Raw genomic sequence first — 27,932 nt, 5'->3', positions numbered from 1 at the left:
AAGAAAAAAATACTAATACACACAGAAACACATTATGTAGACTCTTATTACTATTGTATATATGTAAATTGTAATACTTACTTCATGCATGGTGGCGAATGAGAGCGGTGAGCAAAATGAACGTAAGCCGCTGGAGTGAATGAAGACACGTGTGTAATTGGTACGGTGACTGTTATAAAATTATACAGCTAATGTTCGTCTTATCGAGTACATTAGCCTGAGTTCCTTATAAAAATGTAAACTCTAAAAATATATCGACCGTTCGGACCTGACTTCTAGTGATAAAGTAAAATTTTTTTTGAATGGATGTGTAAACAATGATTGTATATGTAATTAATGTGAAAATGGTGGAAGTGCATAATTAAAATAATTAATTAAAATATGGGAAAAAAAAAAAAAAACTTATGCGTACAATATGCTAACTTGTACGTAGAATATACTAACTTGTACGTACAAGATACTCACTTGCACGTACAAAATACTAAGTTGTTCGTACAAGATACTAACTTGTACGTAAGAGATACTAAGTTGTACGTACAAGATACTAACTTGTACGTACAAGATAATAGCGTGTATGTACAAGAAAAATAAAATTATTAAGTGATCCTTAAGAATGAGAGAACATGATGGTTGCTATTAGTAACAAACTCGGTGGAATGTTCACAGAAATGAACGTCATTATACAAAATGCAAACTAAGTGACTCAATGAGATTGAAACAATATGGTACATATGTAATATTTATTATGTAAAGTTGTGAAAATGTTGAAAACGACAAGACAATGTAATCTCTATTAAGAGGAAATTAAGAATGTCTGTGTCTGTCTGTCTGTCTGTCTGTCTGTCTGTCTGTCATTAACAAAAATAAACATTCAAATGTTTATAACGTCCTTTTTAGACCATGTATTTAGATGTTTTAACGTTTTGTTTGTCATTGATATTTTTTGTTTTTTCCAGACACGTTGTGGTCCTTTAATTTTCGGCTTTGATGTAAATGTCTCAGCTCTTTAATGTATACAGTCTTAAGACCATTTAACATATAATGTTACTGGAGTTACCATTTAATGCAATAGCCCTATTTGACATTTCATTATGCCATCATAGTAAACATGCAGTTTATTCTTTATTGACAATTATATTACCGTACATTACTACGTACTCCGATATGAATACTCTGGATATTTTGATATAATATACAATTATGTAGTGAAAATAGTGTTATCGATTTCGACACAACCAAAATTATGGCAGGGGGTAATTGTCATAGTTATATTTTCCTATTTCCTATTTGATATATAAACAGCAAAACATTAGCTCTCTATTCAGGAACTATATCTTATGGCGGAAAGATATTATGTCGCATTTTTTTGAGGTGGTTACATCCCCGGGATGTAGACGATAAACAAGTTTCCCAGCGCGTGACTATTAGTAATCTTTTTACTAAACTCTCGTTAGTAAACTTTTAAATTCCAATAAGGCAATGCTGGCGTCATTTTAGTGATCATCGTCGATGTAACAATTGTTCTTGCAACTGTTTGATTGCATTGCTTTATAAACAATTGTGAGCGAATGTTCAATGTTTGTAGAAAAAAATGAAGAATGACAAAAAGTTGTTAATGTATTATCCATATGTAGACAGCGTTGGCTAATATTACATGAATTGTTATTAAAATGATTTTTACGTCATATTCTAAAATGACTTATGCAAATAAATAATTACAATGATATTATTGAAAATATTTAACGAAAATATTTATCTAAAACAAATTAATAAAATGAACATTAAGTATAAAGGAACTGTATTAGTTTAATTGATTTATTTTTAAATGAGTACAAACAACAATTGACTCCAAACACTCGAGTACAATTTCCAGTTGCTATCGTACTAGGTTGGTGGACGTCATAAGTAAAATTAACCGTTGTGTTGATGAGATCTGAAAAAGAATTTACACCGTTAGGTAGTATAACCAGAGGTCCTTTGGATTAAACAGTGACTTGCTTGGGTTCTGATATATATTTCCGTTAATGTAGCCGAAATTGTTTGGCCATCACCTTATATAGACTCATAAAGGGGAAATGTGTTGACTTGGCGAAGTTTGTCCGGCAAATGAATTTAGATTTAATCTATTCGTTCGTGATTTTCACATATTGTGGTATATGAATGACTTCATTTTTGAACTGGTGCGGTATGCCATTGTGTAATAAACGACGTATCGGGTTCCATGAGAGTACATTCAAAACCATTCGGGTTTTTTTTTTCATTCACAAGGCCAATTGGCAGTAAGCATTGACAGTCTTAATAGCAATTACACGACACAACTACGGGAAATTAATGGAAAGTTACACTGCGAAGTTCAGTCTAAATATGTTCACAAAGCTCAATGGTAATAACAGACACAAGAACAATGTTGCTCTGGATTCATCTTTTTTTATATATATTTTTTTTAAATTTTTTTTTCGATTTTTTGCATATAACACATTTACAATTCCATGGGACAGCAACCTAAACTTGACATGACATATATATTACATTTCTATCAGAAGGGAAAAAACACAAAAGAAACATAAAATAGCATGCTGAGTAAGATGAATTTGTAAATTACTATATTGGATAAATTAGTTTTGTCGACTCTGGATTTATCAGTTCAATCGAGATTATTTTAATACATCATGGATGGAATTCGTTATGTTTTCGTTAAAAAAATAAATCGCCTCAGTTCACCAATGTTAGTGATGACGGGCCCATGTTAAGGACATGCTGTTTGTTACCAAAATTTGACACGAACAATCGTTGCTTAACTGCTGGATAGCCCTTTATCATACTGTTAGTACCGGAAATATCTAATTTTGTTTGGCAGTTTTATATGAAACATCCAAATCAAAAATCAGAATGGGTTAGTGATTCTGAGGTGTCATGAAATCCCAGTGTCACGTTTTGTCCTTAAATAAATTACAACTTGGAAATCTTTTTTTTTAAATTCCAAAATCATATATCACTTACTGGTCCGTCCGGCAAATAAAGTTTTTTTTTTAGCTCACAGCGCATATCGTTCCACTGGAAATCATAATGGCCGTACATACAAAGGCAGTTTTCCATTCCGCCATGGTGATTATAATCGTCATTGGGCTCACCAGGATACCAGTCAGTGAAAGTAAATCTCTGTTGATTAGTAGTCCACTCCCACTGGCCCTCTATGTGCGTGTCTGTCCCACTGGTAAAGTAGCACGTCTTGTTCTTGTTTGGGTCTACAATATAAATATAAATAATACATGTACATTAGTGTCAATTACTTGATTTTCGCGTATACAATATTTCATGTCTTCATTATTTTCAATAAAATATCTAAAGATGAATTCGCGATATAGGGTTCTAACTGACATGGATCCATTCATTACTATCTACGGTTCTTACTGACATGGATCCATTCATTACGAACCAGGATTCTTACTGACATGGTACCATTCATTACGATCTAGGGTTCTAACTGACATGGATCCATTCATTACTATCTACGGTTCTAACTGACATGGATCCATTCATTACTATCTACGGTTCTTACTGACATGGATCCATTCATTACGATCTAGGGTTCTAACTGACATGGATCCATTCATTACTATCTACGGTTCTTACTGATATGGATCCATTCATTACGGTCTAGGGTTCTTACTGACATAGATCCATTTATTACGATCTAGGGTTATAGGGTACGTACAAGTTAGTATCTTGTACGTACAAGTTAGTATCTTGTACGTACAAGTTAGTATCTTGTACGTACAAGTTAGTATCTTGTACGTACAAGTTAGTATCTTGTACCTTCAAGATAGTATCTTGTACGTACAGGTTAGTATCTTGTACGTACAACTTAGTATCTTGTACGTACAACTTAGTATCTTGTACGTACAAGATAGTATAATGTTGAAACTCTCGGTATTAAAGGCTGTGGCTGGTTTACTGTCACAATGGCATAGCATGAAGCTATACGTATATTACGTAAACTTTGTTTAAGCCAAAGGGAGAAAAGAATATATGTTGTGGAGTTGTAATGCTGTGATAAGTTTCCGAACACATATATGTAAATGTTTATAACAGAGTTTTTACTATGATCATCATTTGGATAATAATTGATGTTTGTATATATGTCTAATAAACACAAAAACACATATGAAATAATTTGTTTTGCTTTTGTTGTCTGTGCAATCAGTAACTCATTCGAATTAGGGCATAATGCCTAGGATTTTTTTCGGAGGCAGTTAATTATTTTCAATACTACTATTCTGAAGTAAAATAAATGCTCAAACATTTCCAATAATGGCACCATTGTGAAGTATTTAACTTTTATTACTGAAGAAAATTACGAATTTGTTTAATAGATAAAACTTATCATTCATCGGAGATGTATCATATCCATTTTATCACTAAATGTATCTTATCTATAAAACAAGCGACTATACAGTTTTCTCGAAAGGAACTATACAGTGTCAGTTTCAAAATAATGCTAGTGACTATACAGTTTCAACTCATAATCCGGCAATTTCAAATTACGATTGTGAAAAAGATATTGTTCTCATTAATATATATTTATATTTTTAATATTGTCAAATAAGTTAATAAACCTGTGATCGTGCTTGAAGCAATGCAAAGTAGACCGACTATCTTTAATTACGAAAAATATCAGGCGGGTGACTCAATTCTGCGGTGATGAACAGCAGTTCAACTCAACTTGTATGTTCAAGATACTAAGTTGTACGTACAAGATACTATCTTGTACGTACAAGATACTATCTTGTACGTACAAGATACTATAAGTTGTACGTACAAGATACTATAAGTTGTACGTACAAGATAGTAACTTGTACGTACAAGATACTAAGTTATACGTACAAAATACTATCTTGTACGTACAAGATACTAAGTTGTACGAACAAGATACTAAGTTGTACGAACAAGATACTAACTTGTACGTACAAGATACTATCTGGTACGTACAAGATACTATCTTGTACGTACAAGATACTAAGTTGTACGTACAAGATACTAAGTTATACGTACAAGATACTAAGTTGTACGTACAAGATACTACAGAGTACTATTTACCTAATCTCCCCCTGAGTTCATTGCAGTCCCCACATTCATCTTTGTCAACGGCTCACGAACTGGCCGTCTGTTGACCTAGGGTCACAGAATATAACGTCATGACGATTGTGTGATACAATGCGTCCCCTGTATAGATGACGTCACAGTGATTGTTTTAAATGGCGGACGTCGTATGCAAGTCGTGACTATCTACTTACAAGGTAGTCTAGCGTATCCACAAAGTAATCCATTATTGTTTTGCTTGATATTGAATGATCAAATTATAGTACGTCAGAACTGACAGACTTTTACAGGAAAATTTTATGAAAGGAAACTTACAATATGTATTAAAGAATTTAGTATGCGTCCGAAATACGTTTTTTCAAGAATCTTTAAATTTCGCTGGGCCGTTTACAGAGGTGAAATTGTGGGAACCGCAATGCACCCTGGAAGAGATTGCTTTTTCCCGTCGATTAGTCCCACCTTCTGGTGATTATGACGCCATAAAAATCACGTCAAATGAAGATTTCATAATCAACGGAAGGTGGGACTAATCGACGGTTAATAGTTCTTTACCCACAAAGTTTTGGGAATTGGAAACCGCCGTATTGAATTGGGGTGGTTCTCTAAAATATTATTTTTCCTATTAAGGATAGCAAAAGTTTTTTACTGGTGAAACTAACCGACTATTAGGTAATCATCAAATTGATATTGCTGCATAATAATGATAAGCCAGTCTCTTTTGAACATCCCCATGTAAATTAGAATCAAATTGATGGAGAATGAGTCAGGTATAATTACAAGAATATATTTGTCACCGTATCGTTATGATATTGTAGGGATGGTTCTACAAATAAACGCTGTTATCTGCAAATTTATGAATTATTTTTGAAATTTATTAACGAATGCACTCACCCCTTTGTGAGCTCTTCATATTACTCTGAAAACGGTTCAGACCTTTTATTGTCATTTGACCTGTAAAATGTATGCAATAAAAACCATAAATGTAGAGAATATTGTTATTATTAAAATGTACGATGACAAGAGTTAAAGTGAATAGTCGGGCAAAGAAAACCAGTCTAAATGCGTTCCTTGGCCTTCCAAAAGTTCTCACATTTTAATACGACGGCCAAGTTCTGCTTACGTTTCCCAGTTCTGACCATTAAAGTAAAGGAAAGTTGAAAGCATTGAAAGCGAGGCTGCGTGGAAATGTAACCACGGACATAGTCAGCCGGGAGGATGTTTTAGGATTCCTATACAATGTACTTTAAATTAATTTCTTCGTACGCAGACAGATTTTGGCGAGAGATTTTATTTTTCTATTACATAAGAAATTATACTGGATACATTCACACCATTTTTACCGACTTTAGCCATCCTTGCCCGACTGTTCACTTTAATTTTTGATTGTTGTCCTCCTTTCTTCCATGTGGGAGAACTTTATACATGGTTAGTAATAGCTCAAAGTATACAACAACATAACTATCCACGCTTAAGTACTGTTATAAATTTCACACAAGATACCATCTTTTAAAATGCTACAACAATACTTTGCAGGAACGTAAAGTAACAGGACTTACCTGACACTAATGCTAAAAACACGAAACACAAAACCGTTCCAAGACATGATCGTCTGTATTTTCTTATCAAGATGTCGGCATATAAAGATATAACCAATATAACTGAATACAACTTTGATAAGATAGCATGCCCTTCTTTTAGTTCTTTTAGCTTCAATGTACATGTAGATCATTTCAGTTGTGTTTTGTTACGTCACAATACACAATTATTCTTTTTAGACCATCATATTTTGTTGTCAAGTTCTCAACAAAAAGTAGATAATACACCAATATTATGAACATGATAACAAAATAAAGAGACCAACCAACTAAATAAGTCTGCAAAAACCACAGTGTTAAATTTTGGCAAAGTTTTGTAATTTATAATCAAAACAGCTAAAATTAACAGATAGAAACATATAAGTATGGGCCCTTCAGCTTAAACTTCAACCAGGGAAGCCATTTTGAAATAGGGTGCATTTTCCACAGAAAAAAAAAAATCCTAAAATTCTAATGGTTTTTTTACATATCAAGTATAAAAGTTGATATTTTGAACCTTAATTTGAATCTTGAATCATTGTTATCTAGGAATAATTACCTGTCAGAAAACATTTTTATATTTGAATTTCATGATTAAGCAGCCAATCAGTGGACCGGTCAAACTTCTACCCTGGGCTCAATCTTCTATACATAGGGGCCATGTCGGAGGTCTATTTTTTATTTAGGTCTTTTTCCCAAAATGTTTTAAATAACCTTATTGAAGGTAATACATGTTTCTTAACCAAATGTTTGTAAATGTAAAATTAATGTATAACTATTTGACAATTTATAATGTTGTAGAATCCAAAATGTCTAGGTTTACCGTTATTACAAGTCTTATCGCTTTCTGAACAAATATAATCTTCAAAATGATGCAGGGTGATAGAGCAAAATGAATTTAGCTACGATAAATAAGGGAATCTTGTTTGTGTTGTATCATCATCTCAGGCAATTAATTTTCATAGTATCATGTTATCCTTCATAAACTTTCATATTTTGTTTCGGAAACATAGCGGTTCTTAGTTTTCGGATTTGATTTACAATATAAAAACACATATAGATGTCCTGACGTGATAGTGGTTATTGTAAAGGGTAGATATAGTAATAAAAACAAAACGTAGTTTAAAATTTGTTCGCCAGGATAATATGCTATATTTGACAACATTTGGGTTTTAGCGGTATAAACTATCAAATGTATAGAACAGTTGATGACAAACACTTTTCTCACATCAACAAATTTACAGAATGATAAACAATGTAACAAAAACATCCCATTACATGTAGTAACACTCGGGCCACCGTTATGATAGTTGACGATCAACAAAGGCCCTGACTCCGGCTACTGTAGTAGCAGTATAAGTTAAATATTATATATTACAGTAATCAGATAGTCACGAACTTTAGTTATAACACAAAATGTCAATCCTTATATAAGTTTTAAAACAATGCGGTTCTGACATCCAGTTAATTATTTCTTAAATTTCGTAAGATGTTATGTCCGGATACATATACTCTCGAAATGTTTCGGTCGTCACCTGAAAACAGAAACAAAATGTGACGTCATTATTTTGCAAGTGAAACTTGCGTCGTTTACACTAAAAATATGACATTACGTTGACTTATGCATCACGTCACAACCAATACCTAGCTAGATGCTAGTCCGCTTAACTTGTGTAAATTATTAAGCTTTATTGTTTTTACGAAATATAGTCAACTCGCATTACCTATTAAAACATGAAATCGTAGGACAGATTTGGCCTACGCTACTTCAGTGGCATATTTCTATATATAATGTGTCGTGCACGCAATGCCGGGAAAACGTACACATTCCTATTTATTAGGATCGATGTTCCCATTTATGAAATTAAACAACTCTGCTCGATAAAATACTGCCGAGAGTGTTCTCTTAAAATAACCACGTGTAGTTGAAAAGTAAACCAAATGCCAGCCACTTAGTTGTTATAGTGGGATCATGGACGACATGCACGACATGTTGTCATATTTTAATATTTTCTACTGAAAAACAATCTATGCAAATAATTGAGCGCAATCCTCCGTAATAGTTACCTAGAAAAACAAATTTCTGAAAAACATCTTCTATTGTATCATCCCGAAACACGTCGAAAGGCCCTCCTTCAACAGCAGGATCGATTACGAGGGCATCAAATTCCTTCCCGACCTCAAAATTACCGATCTCATCATCCATCTCTAAAACTGAAAATCATCAACACAAAAAGAAAAATACAAATTATATAATAAATGGGGTGTGGTACGAGCATGCTTCAACATTTTACAGACTATTTGACTTTGGAAAATATACACAAATGTCGCAAAATAGTGCTGATGAGACCATGAAGTTTTCTTCGCGGAATTTAATAAAAATAATATTATAAATATACTCGCATAAAGTAAGTTGATATAAAATTTCGTAAAACAAAATTCCATTAATACCGTTTATCTAATCAATATTCAGTAAAACAAATCACCGCAAACAAATCAAAGTTATCAGTTGCGAAATTACATGTTATCTTTTTTAAATATACCTTCAGCTCCTCCTATTGTAGCCATTTTAAACACTTCCCTGTAGTCGAGTTGCCTGTAGTTTGGACCCTTAAGTATGGCGATGGTATTGGAAGTACAGATGGCTGCCCTCATGGCATTTAAAATGGAAGAACTGTAGCCCCCAGAAATATCTGATAGAGATATTAAACAAATGTACAATTTCTTGTAAAAGTAAATTTTAAAAATCGTTCTTTTAAAATAATTCAGAGGTCCCATTAACCACGAACATGATTTGTCAAACTTAATCAAATAGTAATTTTAGCGCTTTAAACACATACCAGTGCCCAAGCCAACACTTATCTTCTCGTCAAGGCACGTCCTTACATCAAGTAAACCGCTACGTATTCTGTTAAATATGAAAATAACTATTCTGTGTCACGATATTTTAATGAATGACATTGAGTTGAATAATAAATGGTCAATATACATGTAGTAGATGTTTGCTGGTGAATTTGAAAGTCTCCAAACTTTTCCATTTTTCGCTAATCAAGTGTAAGACTGGCATGGTTCTTGTTAGTACTTTAAGTAGTGCATTCTAAATATATATATAAAAAAAAAATAGCGAAAAACCGCAATTATCTGTTAAAATCCTAGATAAAGGGTATTCTGCACTTTTCTGTGATGGCATTGGTCTTCATCTATTTAAAACAATTATAATAACCAACTACCAATACCACTGTTGAAGTGACAATGCAAGCTGTATTTTATTGGTTTATCAGACATATCCATTTGTTGCTTTTGTACAATTTCATATATATGAAGAGTCAGACTATTTTCATAGTATAACAATACGTACGCTATATTAGAATTAGGACAATGGGAAATGCCGGATTGTTGTAGTCGGATAAGTCTGCGTTCTTCAGCCGTCAGATGTATCCCATGGGCGAGGACTGTCTGTAAAGGTGATAACAACGAAGTGTTTGGTTATAATCAACCGCGAGGAACTGAACACATAGACAATATGAGACACACAGTTTTGTAGAAAAAACACATTGTATTTTAAAAAGGTAATAAAAACATTTTTTCTAGCAGATTATCTATACACTAAAGAAATTGAAGAAATCGTATTATTCTTAACCATTTTCTTATGTAAAACTGAGTGCTGAAATTGATATTTAGGATAAACTTGTTAACTTGTTAATTTAATCATTGAATTTCAGATTGTATCTCAGAGAAGTGTAAGCTATAATTTCGCTATTTTGTGAACGTTTGTCCCCGACTATGAAACATTTAATAATTCATGCAAAAAATGTATCTAAAATGCCACCTTTGTAAATACCTTTCGTGTTAACAGGCCGGCTTTGCTGTATATGTCAGCGTACGCGTTGTGACCAGGAAAAAGGTTCATAACCATGTCACATTCTTCCGTTGTCTCCGCAAGATGGGTCTTAATGAAATTTGATAAATAATTCAGTTTCATTGTTCAAACAAGTTGAAATTGTATAATCCAAAGAAGTAATACCAACAATGCTGTTGAAAATAGGATAAAATGTTCAGGGCAGCTCTGACCATTTATCAAGAAATACCAGATACAAATGTGGTCACATGATAAAGAATCAATAATATCACACAAAAAAGATAAAGGAAGCAAATATAATCATAATGGAAAATACAGTAGAACCTTCGGCGAGCGGAGGCCGAAGACGAAATCTAGCAAGGTAATATCATTTTAGTCAAAGGGGCACGTTTAACTTAGTATTTCGTAGATAAAATTCATTAAATTTCTTCCTTTAAAAAAATACGAATGGTATTATAAAGTGAACTTCTTGTAGTAATTTCAGTCGTAGATATACCATTCTTTGATTTTTCGTTCTTAAGGGGTACAATATAATGTACCTTTAATGAATCGACACGGTCATATCTATTTCAATGATTGGAAACAGTTTTGCCATCATTTTTTTAGAGTATGGATCTCATCCGCATAAATACCAAAAACGTTATAAAATGAGAAAATAGTTGTGCCTGTATAAAATGCTAGATCGTACAATACATCAAAAGCTGACTGAAAGGCATAGGTATATAAACTTTTAATAAGGCATTAAAACCGTAAGTTGGAAGGCGAAGGAACGTAGTTTTGCTTTAAATGATATTGGTTGCCGATAGGCCGTCAAACTCAAACAAACACACAAACAAACGCTTATACGTGGTTGTATTACCTGTATATGAAGATTGTGATTTCGGGCAATTTGTCCTAGTTGTTCCATTAGTTCCATCGAGCAATTGCCAGCATACCGTGGTGTGATGCAAGGTTTTATATGTGTGTACTATAATTCAAGACGACAGAGATTTTAAAAATGCAAACAGTGATGTTAAATATGGCTGTCTATAGCAAATTATTTTTGCTGTGGGGTTTTCATTCCTTCGCAATGACAAAATAGCGATGACGCGTCAATCACTTTTGTAAGGACGCATTTTGTATTATTTTTACTGAAATATTAAAACGGCTTATAATTAACACCTTTGATTATTCAAATGGCATTACTCCAATGTACATAATACGTATACATTGTATGAACAAATATAGATGGAGAACAAGAGGAACAGGACCAAAGTAAAAGAAAAATATACATATGGATGGATTGATATGAATGATTCACACATAGTGAGCTGTATTTGTAACAGAACTTTAAAATTATTTGCGTAAATATTACCATGTATGCATATTATAAAATACAAACCTCTTTCCGTGTAAACTCGTTGATATATCTAGAAAACAAGGAAGCATTTATGTTATTCAAGTGTCACAAATCAAGCATATTTTATATGTAAGGTAGATAGTAGCAATGCAGATTTTTCACTAAGATGTAACTGAAACCAAATGTTTTCGAATAGCACAAACAATATTAAAGGTATATATGACATGTAATGTTACCGTTCGGTTTCCTGTGCTGATGTAACTGTGTCCTCTATATAATAGGTAGCGGAGTTCTGGTCCATGTTAACCTTACCGACGACTGCTCGCTGACCTACGCTTTCTACAACGAGAATATATAAACCAGTTCTACGCTTGGAAATAAAGTACTTGTTCAAAAAGCAGAAACTAGAACAAAGAAAAATATCAACATTTTGATATTTAATTCAGTACCAATCAAGATCGAGAAAAGGTTTTGTTATTTTATTGTTATTAACATTTGTGTATGGTGAAAAACAAACCGCATATATACTGTAAATTATCTAATATATGCACTCGTTAATAACTCGAATCAATATGACTACAAGGCCCCAATAACTTCAAGCCTTAGCTTGTTTTCATCAAACCATTCAAGTAAACCTCTTAACCTGTAAGTCGACTTATCTCGAAAATATGAATATTTAGAATCACATGTATTACTATGTGGTCTCATTGACGTTACGTTAATCAAAAAATCATTTACCAATACATTTTCAAATTATTTTTAAAAGCTATCTTATTTCTATATGATACGTATCATTTGTTATCACTCACGTATGATGTCACAGAGTTCTAACGTAGAATCGGTGAAAATTGTTGCTAGGTAACAAGCTGTTGTTGTTCCGTTCTTGACAACCCGGGACTGCAACGATACCATAATGTAAACAAACGACAATATCAGGTTATAAAATCTGTAAACTAAGGAAAGTGTATTGCATTAATAATCTATATTAAAACTAATTAATACTTCTGCCGCATCGATATTAACCAAGTAAGTGATATTTAGATATATTATTCTAGTTCAAATCCTTATTTGTTCATTTTCTTGTAACAAACAAACTCGCTTGCTTCACAACGCATTATGTTTTCTTTGGGCCGGTGTCCCCGACGGAAAACTATAAGTATCACTAGTTATGTCTATTGACTTATATTACGATCAAGTGTTAAAGAGATGGATAGATATTGCGTAATACATTCCAGAAGACGGAACGATTATCCACTCTGGCACTATTTGACATGGTAAAAACTATCTAACTAACTACTTCTAAAACATACTACCTAAGACCCAAATGACAAATTCCATCGCATATGACCTGTGGATAATCACCATTTGACTGTTAAGTTTTTTATTTATGCCTTGGGTGATTTGGCCGTACTTACAACAACTTTTCTGTATTGTGTCCTTGCAAAGTCGACATCAGCAAATTTAGCTTCAGTGGGAATGGTGTACTTTTGAAGCCATGAAAGCATGCCTTCATCCAGACATTTACCGCAGTTTGGATACTGTGATGCATGAATGTGGGTATCGATAAATCCAGGCACCACGAATTTTCTGTAAATTATTAATATAACATACATTGAGATGTTTCAAAACGGGACTTCTCTAAACTTATTGCTTTATTATCCAAGATTCTGATCTATCAGTGTTACTTCCCTTTAACCCGTTTGTACGGGTAGAAAGAAATGAAGGGAAGTAACTCTGATATAGCATAATGGCATTAAGGACGCATCAGAGAACAAAACGAGTTGATTGCTGAACGTGATAAGCTAAGATATAAATTTGATGCAATAGAAAATATCATTTTCAATAATATGCTAACTTTAATTGCAAGTTTGTTTCGGGAACCTACTTGGAAATATATAACATGAATATGCGATTATGTTCACAGAAGATTAGCAACTCGGAACAGTCATCAACAAATGTAAGCTGTCCTGTACCAGCTTATTATATTACTTCATGGACACAACAATCCATTTTTTATGCGATATAATTTTGTATACTAACGGCTCTTGCAGATAAATGATATTATCTTCTTCAATATCATGCTTCTTCAATTCTTCAATGATTCGATTGTCATTTTGTTGTAAATATACTATCTACAAAATAAAACATATATGCTAAATGCAACATAAATTGTTATGTTATTTGATTTAAAAACCCACATTGTGAACGCAAAACTATTGCATTCATACGTTTTTGTGTGTAATTTTGCGTTTGAACTCAATAGTTATTTGGTTCTGACGCATTACTATTGCGTTCGCAACTAATAATTGTTTCATTCACACGCAATAGTATTGTGTTCATAGGCTTTAGTATTGCCAGAAAAATATAAACATATATGTATATATGTTTCTGGTATTGCGTTTACACGAAATAGTATTGCGTTCACACAGTATTCCGTTCACAAACAATAACTTTATCATTTTCATGCCAATTCCCAGTCACCGCGTAAAATCAAATAAAGATGTGTGATATATTAACTGGCATATGTAGGCTTGATCTACCTTTCGACATGTAAAGCTTTAATTCTCCATTCTTCCTAACATGATTTACGACAGGATGGTGTCCTAATCATTCATTCTAATAAAGGACAGCGTTAACGTCCATCAACCTCATCAAACTGGTCCTTAAATTATAGAGCGGTTATATTTCTTACCTTTCCTGACCTGACACCGATCCAGCAGTCACGTAATATCACTAAGGCTGAGGTTTGTGTTGAATGGATAATGGTTCCTTTGATAGCAAACGGTATATGTAATGCATCCTTAAACATGGCTAATACTGTCTTCAATACATGTACACATCACAAGTATTTATAGTCTGCAAACATGTAACAGATGTTATATAACTTTTTAATTTATTCATATAAATCATCACCATAAAATATTAAGTACGTGAGTCTGCATATATATATATAGAGAGAGAGAATGTAGAAATTCCGCATTATGCTTCATAGTTTAGTATAAAATTAAAATATAAATAATATTATGATGATAATACCAGAGCTTCAGTATGGTGGATGATTAGTGCCATAATCATTTTTCGTCTTTTCAACACGCGAAATAGCGAAAAAATGCACGCGAAAAAGCTTTCTAATTGGTGCTTGTCTTAGTATTTATAAATCTGTTAAATGTACTTATCTAATTATCTTGTGTCATATTTTGCTAACTATATAGACTGCAATACTATTGTCTGAGGAGCATGTGGTAGATTAACTTTCGGCTAAATGCAGATATCCCCTTTCAATGAAGTTCATTATCATGATCAAAAAATTTTAATGATAATACCGATTTTGTTTTGATTTTGTAATCTGTATCGAAATATCTAGTAAGGAATACCCATGTGTTTGAATTCCTAACAGCTAATATATTTCAAAACTTACAAGATTTAAATGGCTATCAACGTTCTTCATCAGATCAGCATTAAAATATATTTGTTTTTCGTTTGCATATGTACTATGCATGTCAAAGGAACAATCTGATTGCAACCAGCTTTTCAATACGCTGCGTATTGAAGAGCTGGTTTCAATCAGATTGGTCAAAGGGAAAGAGAAAAAGCATAAAAGCAAGATTTTTCGCCTTTTCAACAGCGGAAATGTACCCAGACGAATTTTCTATCTATTGCTGCTAGACAAAACCTCCCCCCGTTCAATACTTCCCGAGTTTTACCAGTCTATCGCTGGTTCTTCTGTGTGGCAGCCGAGTTATTGATCTGAAAATGCCTTGGACTGCTTTCTTTAAAATTGCGTATGCTTTTCTGAGTTGATACAATATACTATGCATCGTATTTCTTGTATCCGATTTGCTACAATTTCCTCCTATATATTTTCTTTTGTCTTGCGTGTTTTCATGGTTGTTGTTATGCCATCACCTAAGTATATTCTCTGGATGGTTTCAGATATACTTTTGATATTCGATGTGACCACTTAGCATTTGGCTTTGTTGTTGTGCTATATATGCTGTCATTCATTTGCGTGTCAATTCATTTTTTGGTGGCGCCGTGACCGAGTGGTCAATATGTCTCGACATATTACCACAAGCCCTCCACCTCTGGGACGCGAGTTCGAATCCCAAGTGGGGCAGTTGCTAGGTACTGACCGCTGGTCGGTGGTTTTTCTCCAGGTAATCCGGCTTTCCTCCACCAACAAACCTGACATGTCCTTACATGAACCTGGCTGTATATAGGACGTTAAATTAACAAAACCTTCTTTAATTTCAAAGTTATTTTTATTTTTCACTTTAAGGTTTAAGGCTTATTCGAAGTTGTATGGTATGTGCATTTTGCATAGAAAAAGTAATTTAGAGTGTTCAACATATTTTTTCTCTGCCTCTTTAAGTTTTAAACATTCGATATTTACCGACTTTGGTCAGGTTCGTATTCGCTAAGTTATTAAACAACTAAATTAAAATACAATTGTATTGATTTTTCATATATATTGAACAGTGTACACGTTTAAAATAGCTCGAAAGTATCCGATCTGTAGGGGTATTACCGATATTAACCACGTGATACGGCTCGGGAGGTTCAATCTACATGGGCATCGCCGATTTCGGTCAGGTTAGGCAGCTCGGTTTTCCAATATTAACCGAAAGTTTGAAACATGGCGTTGACTGCGGCGGTTCTTTCAAACCGTGTGATATTTCATGCGACTTTTACCGCTATGCCAATAGTATATTGTTGGTGCTCTCATGGATCCGAACATTATGTGTAAGGATCCATATTCACACATTGTATGTTTTATGAGAGTTTGTGATGGTGAAAATTACAAGAAATACAACTTAAAGATATTCACATTGCCTTAGCTATGTGGATCTTTTCTTCTAGTTCTCATATATATTGAACAGTGCTCACAGCGACTGGTTTCTTATGTAGAAGCTGGTGATGTTTAAAGTTTATGTATTGGCCTGTGATGTCCATTTTATCTACACTTTCTTAAAGCATAATGATGTTGGTTCCTTCGTTACATGTCAGGTCGACATTATAACTGACACCTAAACCAAGCCTAATTAGTTCCTTGCTGAGTTATTCAAATTATATTATAAACATCATTCCCAATATTGTTTGGATTTATAAAGTCATCAATACATAAGAACGGAACAACATTCATTTTCAAGATTTTTTTGGCAAGTTTCATCCCAAACCATACTCAATAATCAATAAAGTACAGTATTTAAACTGCAACGTTGAATACAATTCGTTATTTTGAAGTCGCAGGTCACAAGAAAAGATAATTAAACGCTGAAATAATGTATCTTATTCATTATTGCCATCTTAATAAATATTGCAAAATCTATTTTCTGTGTCAAACATACACAGTTAATAGGACGTTCAATTGATCGTGTTTTATGTATCTATAAATGGGGAAAATCATCAAACAACCATTTTATTCAATCAAATATTTTTATTCCATTACTTATTTAATCACGAATTCCAAAGTTATTTGAACATAGTGTAAAACAATACAGTAATTAATAGGAATGGTTCGTCATAATGCAAATTAATGAATGCTATTATGGTAAATATTTGACTTCTTGGTGACAATGCTGACATATGTAAAGTATTAGATTTAATGCTTTGGTACTGGAAAAGGTCTTACACCGATCGTACTTACATAAAAAATATTTGACATGATAAGATGAAATAAAACCCTCATACATAATGTCTGTTTATAATGTGTAAAATGAATCTTTTCAATACTGTTAGATATTTAATCTATGGAAAAAAATCTTAAATGATACAAAATCTTGTGTACTGCACATTATTAATAATCTATTTAAATGTATCTTTTGATATTTCCCAAGGTACTCAATAAAATCCCAATTCTTTTGAGCAACTTTTAAAGTGGATAGTTGGTCAAAGAAAACCAGTCTAAAAACGTTCATTACATAAGTCCTTACATATTAAAACGACGGTCAAGTTCTGTTTATGTTGTCCAGTTTTGACCATTGAAATTATGTAAAATCCCCTCGTATATTTAGTACATCTCTAAAAATAAATTAGCTCTTTAAAAGCGAGGCTTCGTGGAACTAACGACATGGATATAGCCAACTGGGAGGACGTTTTAGGATTCCTGTAATATAAATTAATTTCTTCGCATGTAGAGCGATTTTGACAGATTTTATTTTTCAATTACATAAGAAATGATACTGGATATAGAAACACATTTTAGTCGACTTTAGCCTTTCTTTGTTCGATGGCCCTGCAGGTAGGGCGTTAGAATTGTACCTGTTGCCCCTATTGCATGATCGTAAAAGGCGACTTAAGTTATATTAACTAGGATCTTATCATTTCTCTTCGTCTTTACTGACTTTATCCTTCCTAATGCCTCCCTTGGCACCGCTTTACTTTTGTCCTTTAGTTGAGCGTTGGCCCCTGTGAGGAAGGCTCTGGGGTCTGTCCCCTGGTCGAGACACACCAAATTCTATAAAAATGGTAGTTTCTGCTCCTGCTTAACGTTCAGCGTACAGGGAGTGAGACGACTGGTTCGCCGTTGTCAGTATAACATGACCGGGTGGGAGGTGTTGCTTGGTGTCTTCGGCGGCATGTTTCAGTGATATAGCACTATAAAAAGGGCAACAGTTCCACTATACAAGAAGAAACAACATGATTATACCGCAGTCTCCCAAAACACGCACCTCGCACAACATACACGCAATACACCGCATACATGGGAGGCCGTCCTTATATGACCATAGCTGTTAATAGGACGTTTATTAACAAAACAAACAAACAAACAAACAAACAAATCAAACGAACAAACAATCTTTGCCCGACTATTCACTTTAAATTTATGAAACGGCGACATCATCTTCTTCTATATGACTTGATAACGTAACTTTGAAGCCAAAGTAAATTCTCGTTATATACAAGCAAAATGAAATTACTGAGATATGCATGTAGTGTGTATCAATTGCGTAAGTGTAACACATTGTTATGGCGCTGTATTTTTACAGACACACAAAACACGAAATAGCATTAAGTACTGTGTACTAATGAACAAAACTACAATGTATTTGTAAGGTGAATTAAAACATTTGATTCCTTGAAGTTGAGGTGTCTGTAGATGCCTTTACGTTGTCCTTTCTGTATTTACGTAATATGACAGCAATGATAAATAGACATACGCCTAAACCGTGACACACGATAACACCATAAAACGAGACCACATAGGAACCAGAGATGTCAACCAGACAGCCTGTAAAATAAATATAAAATATATCAATCAACCTGATTTCTATGTTCACGAAATTGAGCGTTCCTCGGGATATTTTGTACTGTTATCATTTTCAGATTAATTGCATTTTGTAAATATGGCTTTTTATGCCCGTTAAGTAGATAATGCAGATTTTGCTATTAACTATTCAACGCATGAATTTACTAAGGTACTGCTACCATAACTGAACATTTCAATGGTATTACTGAACATTTCAATGGTATTACTGAACATTTAAATTGTTTTTTTTTAACAACTTTCAATATCCACGTTTAATATTTCTAAAGATTGACTACCTGAAATAGCTCCGGAACACGTACAGCACAGACCAACCAAGGTCATCAATATTCCTACACCGACGGAGTAATTCTCAAGCCCGACTAGCTTCATCGTCGTCATCGACATTGTCGTCACATTTCCGCCCATCGATATCCCAAAACTGCACATAAGGAATACATGTTGGTAGTATGTTGTAGCCTCCAGAAGACAAAAAATGGACAGACAGCTGAGGCTTGTAAACAATGCAGGTATAACCAACACGCTCATGTGAGGAATGTGTTTACACATCCCTGGCAATAGTCTGCCGCTAGTGTTCCCTACATTCATAAAGAAATACAACAGCAAGGCTTCATGCACCGAAAAGGATTTAGTTTTGAGGTATTCCAGCAAATAGATCAAAGTAGAATCATAAGCCGGCAGTGTTAAACACATGGCTAGTATAAATACAATATATGGATGATTACTTGTCAACAATTTTAACTTCTCAATAAAAGAATGTTGGCACTTCGGAATGAAAGACTCTGACCCGCTCGTCTCCGAGTTTCTATTTTCGAATTTGTATATAGTTTGTTGATTATGTTGTGTTTGCTGGTAGATTTCTTCAGTTACCAATAATTCAGATTTTTGAAGTAAACGTGGCCTACACACAGCAAAGAAAACTACCATATTCCCCATCAGTCCTCCAACAATTAGAAGACACCCTCTCCATCCATACGTCTGAATCAGTGTATCCAACAAGAAAGGAAATACCATAGCACCACAACCGGAACCGGAAGCAACAAACGACAGAGCAACGAATCTCGCCTTCCCAGTGAAATATTCCCCCACTGACGTCGTTATCGAAACATAGGCGAGAGACAGTCCAAAACCTGCATAAGACAAAGACACATTTAGAAAATACATACTGAATATCAAACTAAAAGATTCATCCGAAACGAAATTTCCTTTCACCGACAAAGTACGATCTATTTATACAAAAATAGTAATGTAATGATATTGAGACACTTTTATCAGAGCTACGAGCTGGTCTCTATGGCGACATTATAAACTGAGCTACTAACTGTTATCTTTTGCGACATTACGAGCAGATCTTCAAGCTGGTTTCTCTTACGACATTACCATCAGAGGTATGAGTATGTAAAAAAAACCCACACACATTGGACAAAGTATTCTACACTATTTCAATTTTCACTGAAGTTGGACTCAATGAATCTACTTAAAAAATCCGGTTTCATTTGCTAATGAACTTGGGTATCTTAACATCGGTTTTCGCGCAAGAAAGTATTTTATCTAGACCTACTTTTTCATAAGAAGCTTCCTACTAGGCCTAGGCATAGATCTAAACAGCGGTGGGTTTTTTCAAAAATGCAAATATTACGGAAAGATTTCTACAATTTTAAAAGCATTTTTATGAACTCTTGTTTTACTGACTCCGTGACTCTTGTGTATCGTTCGAGTCAGCAATATTGCCTACCGAAGCAAAATAAAATGTGCCATATCCCTGTGTGACGTGTATCGAAACTACGTTAGAACGTCTCAGTTACAAACAAATGACGAAACCTAAACGGCGATAAGAAATACAATATAAAAGTCAATGAATGTTGATTTACCTTTAATGTACACGTTGTTTATCTTGTATCAAGGCTAAAGGCTACTAAAACCTTTCCGTTTCCATTACGTTACACAGAGATCTGAGAATAAGTTACAGATAATATAATCATGGACCCACCAGAAAGCCCTAAGACCGTTTTTAGACGTTTTATGGCTCTAGATAAAAAACGATAAAAATCATACTCTTTCAAGAGCAACTCAATTCATAACCCCATGAAATCGACCAAAGCATGATTCAATCCTTTATTGAACAGGATACGAAAAACACATTACATGATATGAAGCTGCACACAATTGTTCAATGTCATTAATTTAATAGATATTAGTGTTAACGTTTTAAGTGGTCCACTTTCCGCGGATAATTGCAGATGCCTAACTTCTAATGTTATGCAATATCTGTAAAAAAAAAACCATGTAAAAACTATTTATAAGTGATGATAAAATGGAAAAATGGAAGTTGTTAAAAGCCTTTTCAAGCTAGTCTTTAGTGGGTTATTTCACAGTTGAGTTTTCGCGATTTCCATTTTAACTCGGCTTTTTCATGTGATGAATTGTATATGACCTAATATGATCATAGACGTACATTATGTTTTATAAATTATTCATTTATTCCATTGATGAAATTTTGCCATTGTCTTAATGAAGATATCATCCTTGCGAACATTGCAGGTTATATGGTATTGTTATTGAACCTACCCGTCACCACGCCAATGGTAGCTATCAAATATGCGATGCTTGTGGCAAAGAAGGACAAAATCAGACCAGCAGACGCTAATACCCCGGCACATATCCCCATAGCACGAACGCCAAATTTGTTTACAAACTGTCCACACGGGAAACCTGTAGAAAACGAAAAAAAAAACATAAAACTGTACGTGTGTGAATATAACCGGTTATGTTATGTAAGATTTCAAACTGTTGGCAGTGTGGTAATTTTCGTGTTATGTTTCATTAATTTAACTAAGGACATATAATGGTCGGTATGTTCATGGGTGGATTTTTTACTGAGATTTAATGAAATTGGAATAAGCGATAATATCCACATTGCCAATGATTTGACTTTTACATGTTTTTTGTTTCTAATTTTCACTTATTTTGTTCGAGCAATGTAAAATAATTTCAGAACTCCAATCATAAAATAAAGATCTCGGTATTATCAATATTGTTTTGTTATTATTTTATTTTTAAGTTTTCAAAGCTATTCTGTATTTGCATATTACAGGCCATCCTCGATAATTCATAGTAAAACTGAAGGCAGCTCATAAGAAAAAAAATCTAAACAAATCACAGGCCTGCAAAGACTTCCTTTGAAGACTACAAAGAAACGACACCAAATAACCAAACACAGTGTACCTCTAAGGACTAAAGTACCTGTTCTGTTGTGTTGTCTCCACTTTTACTATGAGGTAGTCCATGGGTGGATATAATGTAGCGTCAGTTATAGTAACCCGTGGAGTATCGAGGAGGATCATCCATTATATCTGCCCTAGCGAGTAAGTATCGATTATGACGTCATGTGTACGAGCGTTACGTCACACTTTCTACAAAAAGCGACATGATTTTGGCACACAAAACACTGACGTCACAATAGACATCTACCAGCAAGAGAGGTAACTCTTTAATATGTAAACAAGGAATAAATACTGTTCCAAAGCGTATGTAATCCTTTGATATTTATATACAGCGCCTGTCGGCGAATACGGCTCGACAAATATGATAATAAAAACCATTGATGTAGTCCAAATTTTGTTTTGTTTGGTACAACAGGAAGTTTTAATGTAAAGTTTTTTGACCTTTGCATCCAGCACACTGTCAGTACTTTGTTTGATCATAATGGCATATGTCGATGTACTAAAATCACTTAAATCATAATATCACTGACCCTGATTCTATCATGAAGTTGATTGAATATGATTAATAAGGTGAAATCAAATAACTAAACTACAAAGTATTTTACAGATGATATACAGATATAGTACGAGTTTAAGTACACAGAAAATATAAATTACTTTAATGATGACATCGTAGGTCCTATTTCTGTCATGAAGTGGATTGAAGATGATAAATGAGTTTAAATCAAATAACTTAAAAACAAAGTATTTTACAAGACATATACATATCATTATGTTTTGAAATATAATCTGCTTCACACAACAAGTTCATCTCCCGACTAACTAGTAATGGATTATTATTAAAGGGAAACAAATAAAAGCTGAACAAGAAACAACAACATTAAATGTATGGATTAGAAGGCTCAAATTGAGGTAATTCAGTAATATCGATTGTTTTTCAAAGTTTATGTTACTAGGTTAAGCAACTTTTAAACAACATTTAATTATATGTACACGAATTAGAAGTAATGGAATCGTTTTTAATAACTATTAAATGTATAGAAAATTGCAATTGATTGCCCTAAAGAGAGCATCCATAGCTAAAGGTATTAGATATGGATGCTACTATACTGTTTATGTAGTACTTGAACATAACTATTTATAAAAGTTGATAAAAATGTGGATGCATCGGAACTAACGTTATTATTGACTTGTAAAGTGTGTAGCGTGTAGAGTTTGGCAAAATAATGCAAAATAATGTACATTTCAGGAAAACAAGTTCACAGACCTTTGCTATATATATTTGTCCCCAAATAAAAATGCAGTTAATTATGTTTACTAGTGTCTTTTTTGTCCGGATTCGACTTTACAAAAGCAAACCGCAAACTCATTGAGTCAGTTTTACCTTGTCATGCTAATGGTAGTTGTAAATTACATAAAAAATGAGGCGGTTTATCAGGAGACGTTTCAGTTGATACCAATGTACCTGTTCATTGTTTAAATGTAATCTGAACATCGTGCGAATACATTTTTTAAAAACAAAATGTTAAACTTTCAAGATTATTTCAACAAATCTGCACGTTTTGTCCCACATACAGCGGTTCTGAGTAAAATAATCGTCCTAATGTCAGTCATAATACATTCTCATGGTCGTTTCCATCCTTCATATGGCCATACTTACCAGAGTTGGATATTGTATACGAGGAAAACCAAGTGTCGTATTTCTAAAGTTATACACACACTTTGCAACCGAAATTGGCATAAAAACAGGACGATATAATGTTTCTAATTACATTTATGATGTGCTAACTAATTCATTGCTCTATTATCAACCTAAATTATTTGATGTCATCTATTATAAAATAACTTTCAAACGTAACTTCCAAGGTCAACTGAAAACTTCAACACTGGGTTTTGAGAAAATTGATAAGAAAATGGGAGCAAACAATGATTTAATTCATTACCCCTTCCACAATCGCATATTTTAAGGATGCAGTTAGATGAGTTTGGTGGGGAACTTAACACTATAAAAAGTGCTACGGAATGTATACTCGTCGTGATCATAGATCTATTTATGTGGCGTCTACAGGTACATTACCGTCCTTTTATTGACAATATTGATCTATCTGATTGAACTGAAACTTGATCAAGTTACTTTATGCATCAGTAAAAGCACAAATGATGGAAATGTTTTCATTAGTTCTGGTATATTGGTAAAAATTCTTGATGAATTGAATTAAACTCCGCCTTTGGCAATGCTAGTTACATTCAAATGGATTGAAATTTTATCATGTTACTCTTTTCATTAGTTATAACACCCTGACAAATATTATAAAAATATCTATATTGATTCCACGACATCCTACGTAAACTAATCTCTGTTAGGTACTAAATAATGGTTACAGATAATATAAAGATAACATTTTACTCAGATTGATTTTACCATCTGGACGCTGGTGAAATGTCTGAAAACGACATATCACCTTAGCATGTATGTACATATGATATATAATATATCATATATACAGATGACAAACTGACAACCTGAACTACCTGTATAGATATTCTAATGTTGATTTGGTTAGGTTGGGTTTGTTTATTTTTACGTCCTATTAACAGCCAGGGTCATACAAGGGCGTGCTAGGTTTGTTGGTGGGGGAAAGCCGGAGTACCCGGAGAAAAACCACCGACCAGCGGTCAGTACCTGGCAACTGCCCCACATGGGATTCGAAACCGCATCGCAGAGGTGGAGGGCTTGTGGTAATATGTCGGGACATCTTAACCACGCGGCCACTGCGGCCTCTAATGTTGACAAATACGTGGGCAGGACAGTGCATAACAGTACATGTCTTCACATATTTGCCAAACATTTTTTTGGCAAAGAGAGTAAAAAATATACACCGACACTCCTCTCAATTCGTAGCTGGAACAGTTCATTATGAAATAATAGGTATAAACATCATTATCCGTGTTCAGTCACGTTAAATGATAAGTTACCCGAAATTAAATATAGAAATCAGAAATAAAAAAAAAATAGTTACATTTTTTATATCTTTTGTACAGTATCAATTATCTCACGAAAAGACCGATACAATTTAGTAGGTATATGACAGGGTATAAATATGATCAAGTATTGATATATATATATCTATGAAATTATATCCTTGCTACATGTATATATATGATCGAGTAGAAATTTGACATATTATCTTACCTATATATATATGATCTCGATCGAGCATAGACATGAATTGTGATGTAGTAAGTAAATGTCTTACTTATATAATCGAATAGAAATATATAATGACATCGTATAGGATTTTAATAATTCTGAACAAATATAAAATTGTATCTTCCCTATGTGATCAAGGTATGAAATAAAACATTTACCTGCGTTAAGTAGCATCCCTGTTGTGACCGATTGAATTAACGCAGTTTCTGCTTTGCTTTTCTGAAATGTCTGTAAAAACTGAATGTTTAAGACGGACATGTTGTACGGGAAACCAGAACACAGGAACATGCTGAAAAAACACGAAATTAACACAAGCCATCTCCGCCTCGACACGTCCAAAATCGAGGCCATAGTTGTATGTTCCTGGTATGTCATCTGGCATCACCCCTGATTCACGTTGGTTTTGTACAGTATATATATAGCAAAGTAAGTCTAGCTTCCAGATCGAGTTGTAAATACAGCGTGAGATTGATTTCTAATTTTGTGCTCGTTTGAATATTTTTTTCCTATAACCGTCGTCGGCTAGCCGGCTGCTCACGCTGAATCTGACATACACACAGCTATCGAATGTTTCTATTTCAGCTGTAGCATCATATTATACCTAGTGATACTAACAGTGTTCCGACCGACTGCAGCGCTAGTGTTACCACAATAGCAGATAGTGACTGTGCAAAAAAGTTTCTTGATTATGATCAAACGAGAAATGGCGACATTCCTTTCAAGGTTTGGATAAAAATTCTAAAAGGTTGTTACACAATTTTACATAATGATTATAATTACCCCACGACGGAAATTACATTTTTTGCATAAATAGAAAAACAGACTCCTATGGGAAAATCCGGCTGAGTGTGTTTTCTTCCTCGAATTATTGTGTCAAATACCTTGTCAGTGTTATACCACTGACATTGACTAGCCAAAGGTTTGCCACTTTTGTTTTCCTTAAACCCTCGCACTACAGCTTATAATATTTTAAGACACCGACTTGAAAACATTAATGATATTTAATAACATACCAACTGATGGCCCATTATCGTGAAAAAAATGAGATTTTTCTCATTTTCCCTCCTTATTGTTGCTTGTAATGGCGGATTTCTAGAAACCTAAATAATCGGTACCACGCAACGGCTCAGATTAACAGCATTTCTATCGATTTATAATCTATATTTTTTACATGTAATAAACACAGTCGTTTGGAAGAGACCAAAGTAATGAGCCCATTATCATGATTTTTTCCAAAAGTTATTAAAAGTAGTTACGTGTAATGAAATAAATTAAATTGAATAACAAAATACAGGCAGCTATTTGAATTACTACAAAAATAATTGATATAAAATTTTCATGCAAAAGGGAGAAAAGGGTCGACAATATATTGTTTGCGATTAGTCATCGTAAGATTATGGCTATATATATATATGGGGGAATGAAGGGGCCACCATTTCAGGATCTATTTTTGGCAAAAATACTAATAATTTTCACATGAATATTTGGCATTATACAAAACGATTTTTAAACGATTTACGATAGTAATTCTGTAAACAATGAAATGACAAGCACAAGCGACATAGTCGTCTGGTCAAAAGCGCTTAGGTGACCCCGATCAGCGTTCTCTTAGGTCAAATAATTTCAACTCAGTAATTTTTCAGATTGAATTATCTCCCTTCCTACTTTCCAGTATTGCCAACCTCTGACGAGGTCAAATCGGGTGATCACCCATGAAAAAACGGGTGAAAGGGTCAAAACAAGGGTCATATGCGAAACAACATTTTAGTGTAATTTTTAACACTTTTTCAAAGCCTTAAATATGCATATATTTATTATTTTCATTTTGTTATTCAATAATATTTATGATGATTTTTTTGTAATAACATAATTAATATCTGATAATTAATAAAAATATTGTATCAAAAAATCTTTTAAAATAATATTTGATAAAATCCGGATTTTTTGTTCTACACGTGTCCGGTTTCATTATTATCTTTGACTAAACAAAATGGCGGCCATTATGATTGGCTTGCCTGCCTACTGCAACAGGACACCGTTCACGTTTACTATGTTTTACATGTATTCATGTGAGTAAATCTTTGTCTGAAATCACAAGTGTTTGTGCTTTTGAAGAATTTTGAAGAGATTAGATCTGATTTTGAACAGTATTAATTAATATTGGCCCTGTCTAATTTTCCCAGCTGGCTCTGGCTAAAAACGATCATAGACATCGTGATACATGACTGAATAGAATAATTGCTACAATTTCACACCTTTATTAAAGTTTGTTTATGCAAGGGCCTGATATGAGTCTTAAGCCCTGATATATAATTAAAATTGCGCTAATGGCTATATCTGACATACTTTTTGTGAGCT

At 33.7% G+C, this 27,932-nt stretch overlaps 2 protein-coding genes across 2 annotated transcripts; both read right to left on the bottom strand.

Annotated features, from left to right (window-relative positions):
* Window positions 1-6,694: 6,694 nt before the first annotated feature.
* LOC138321272 (guanine deaminase-like) lies at window positions 6,695-26,411 on the bottom strand. Its single transcript, XM_069264831.1, has 14 exons — window positions 25,733-26,411; window positions 14,565-14,728; window positions 13,913-14,004; window positions 13,288-13,459; window positions 12,682-12,769; window positions 12,109-12,211; window positions 11,915-11,942; window positions 11,393-11,500; window positions 10,516-10,623; window positions 10,033-10,130; window positions 9,515-9,582; window positions 9,218-9,367; window positions 8,742-8,888; window positions 6,695-8,209 (listed from the first exon to the last, which is right to left on the bottom strand). The coding sequence occupies exons 2-14, from the start codon at window positions 14,679-14,681 to the stop codon at window positions 8,139-8,141; spliced, it is 1,350 nt and encodes a 449-aa protein (XP_069120932.1). The 5' UTR covers window positions 14,682-14,728; window positions 25,733-26,411; the 3' UTR covers window positions 6,695-8,138.
* On the bottom strand, window positions 17,388-23,035 carry LOC138321273 (monocarboxylate transporter 12-like). The gene is made up of 4 exons (XM_069264832.1): window positions 22,383-23,035; window positions 21,708-21,851; window positions 19,418-20,269; window positions 17,388-19,103 (listed from the first exon to the last, which is right to left on the bottom strand). Exons 2-4 carry the CDS (start codon window positions 21,805-21,807, stop codon window positions 18,934-18,936), a joined length of 1,122 nt encoding a protein of 373 aa, XP_069120933.1. The 5' UTR covers window positions 21,808-21,851; window positions 22,383-23,035; the 3' UTR covers window positions 17,388-18,933.
* Window positions 26,412-27,932: the final 1,521 nt, after the last annotated feature.

This window comes from Argopecten irradians, chromosome 4 (assembly GCF_041381155.1).
Source record: "Argopecten irradians isolate NY chromosome 4, Ai_NY, whole genome shotgun sequence".
Classification (NCBI taxonomy): Eukaryota; Metazoa; Mollusca; class Bivalvia; order Pectinida; family Pectinidae; genus Argopecten; species Argopecten irradians.
The sequence above is the reverse complement of the archived record's forward strand: the minus strand, read 5'-3'. Positions and strand labels throughout refer to the sequence as shown.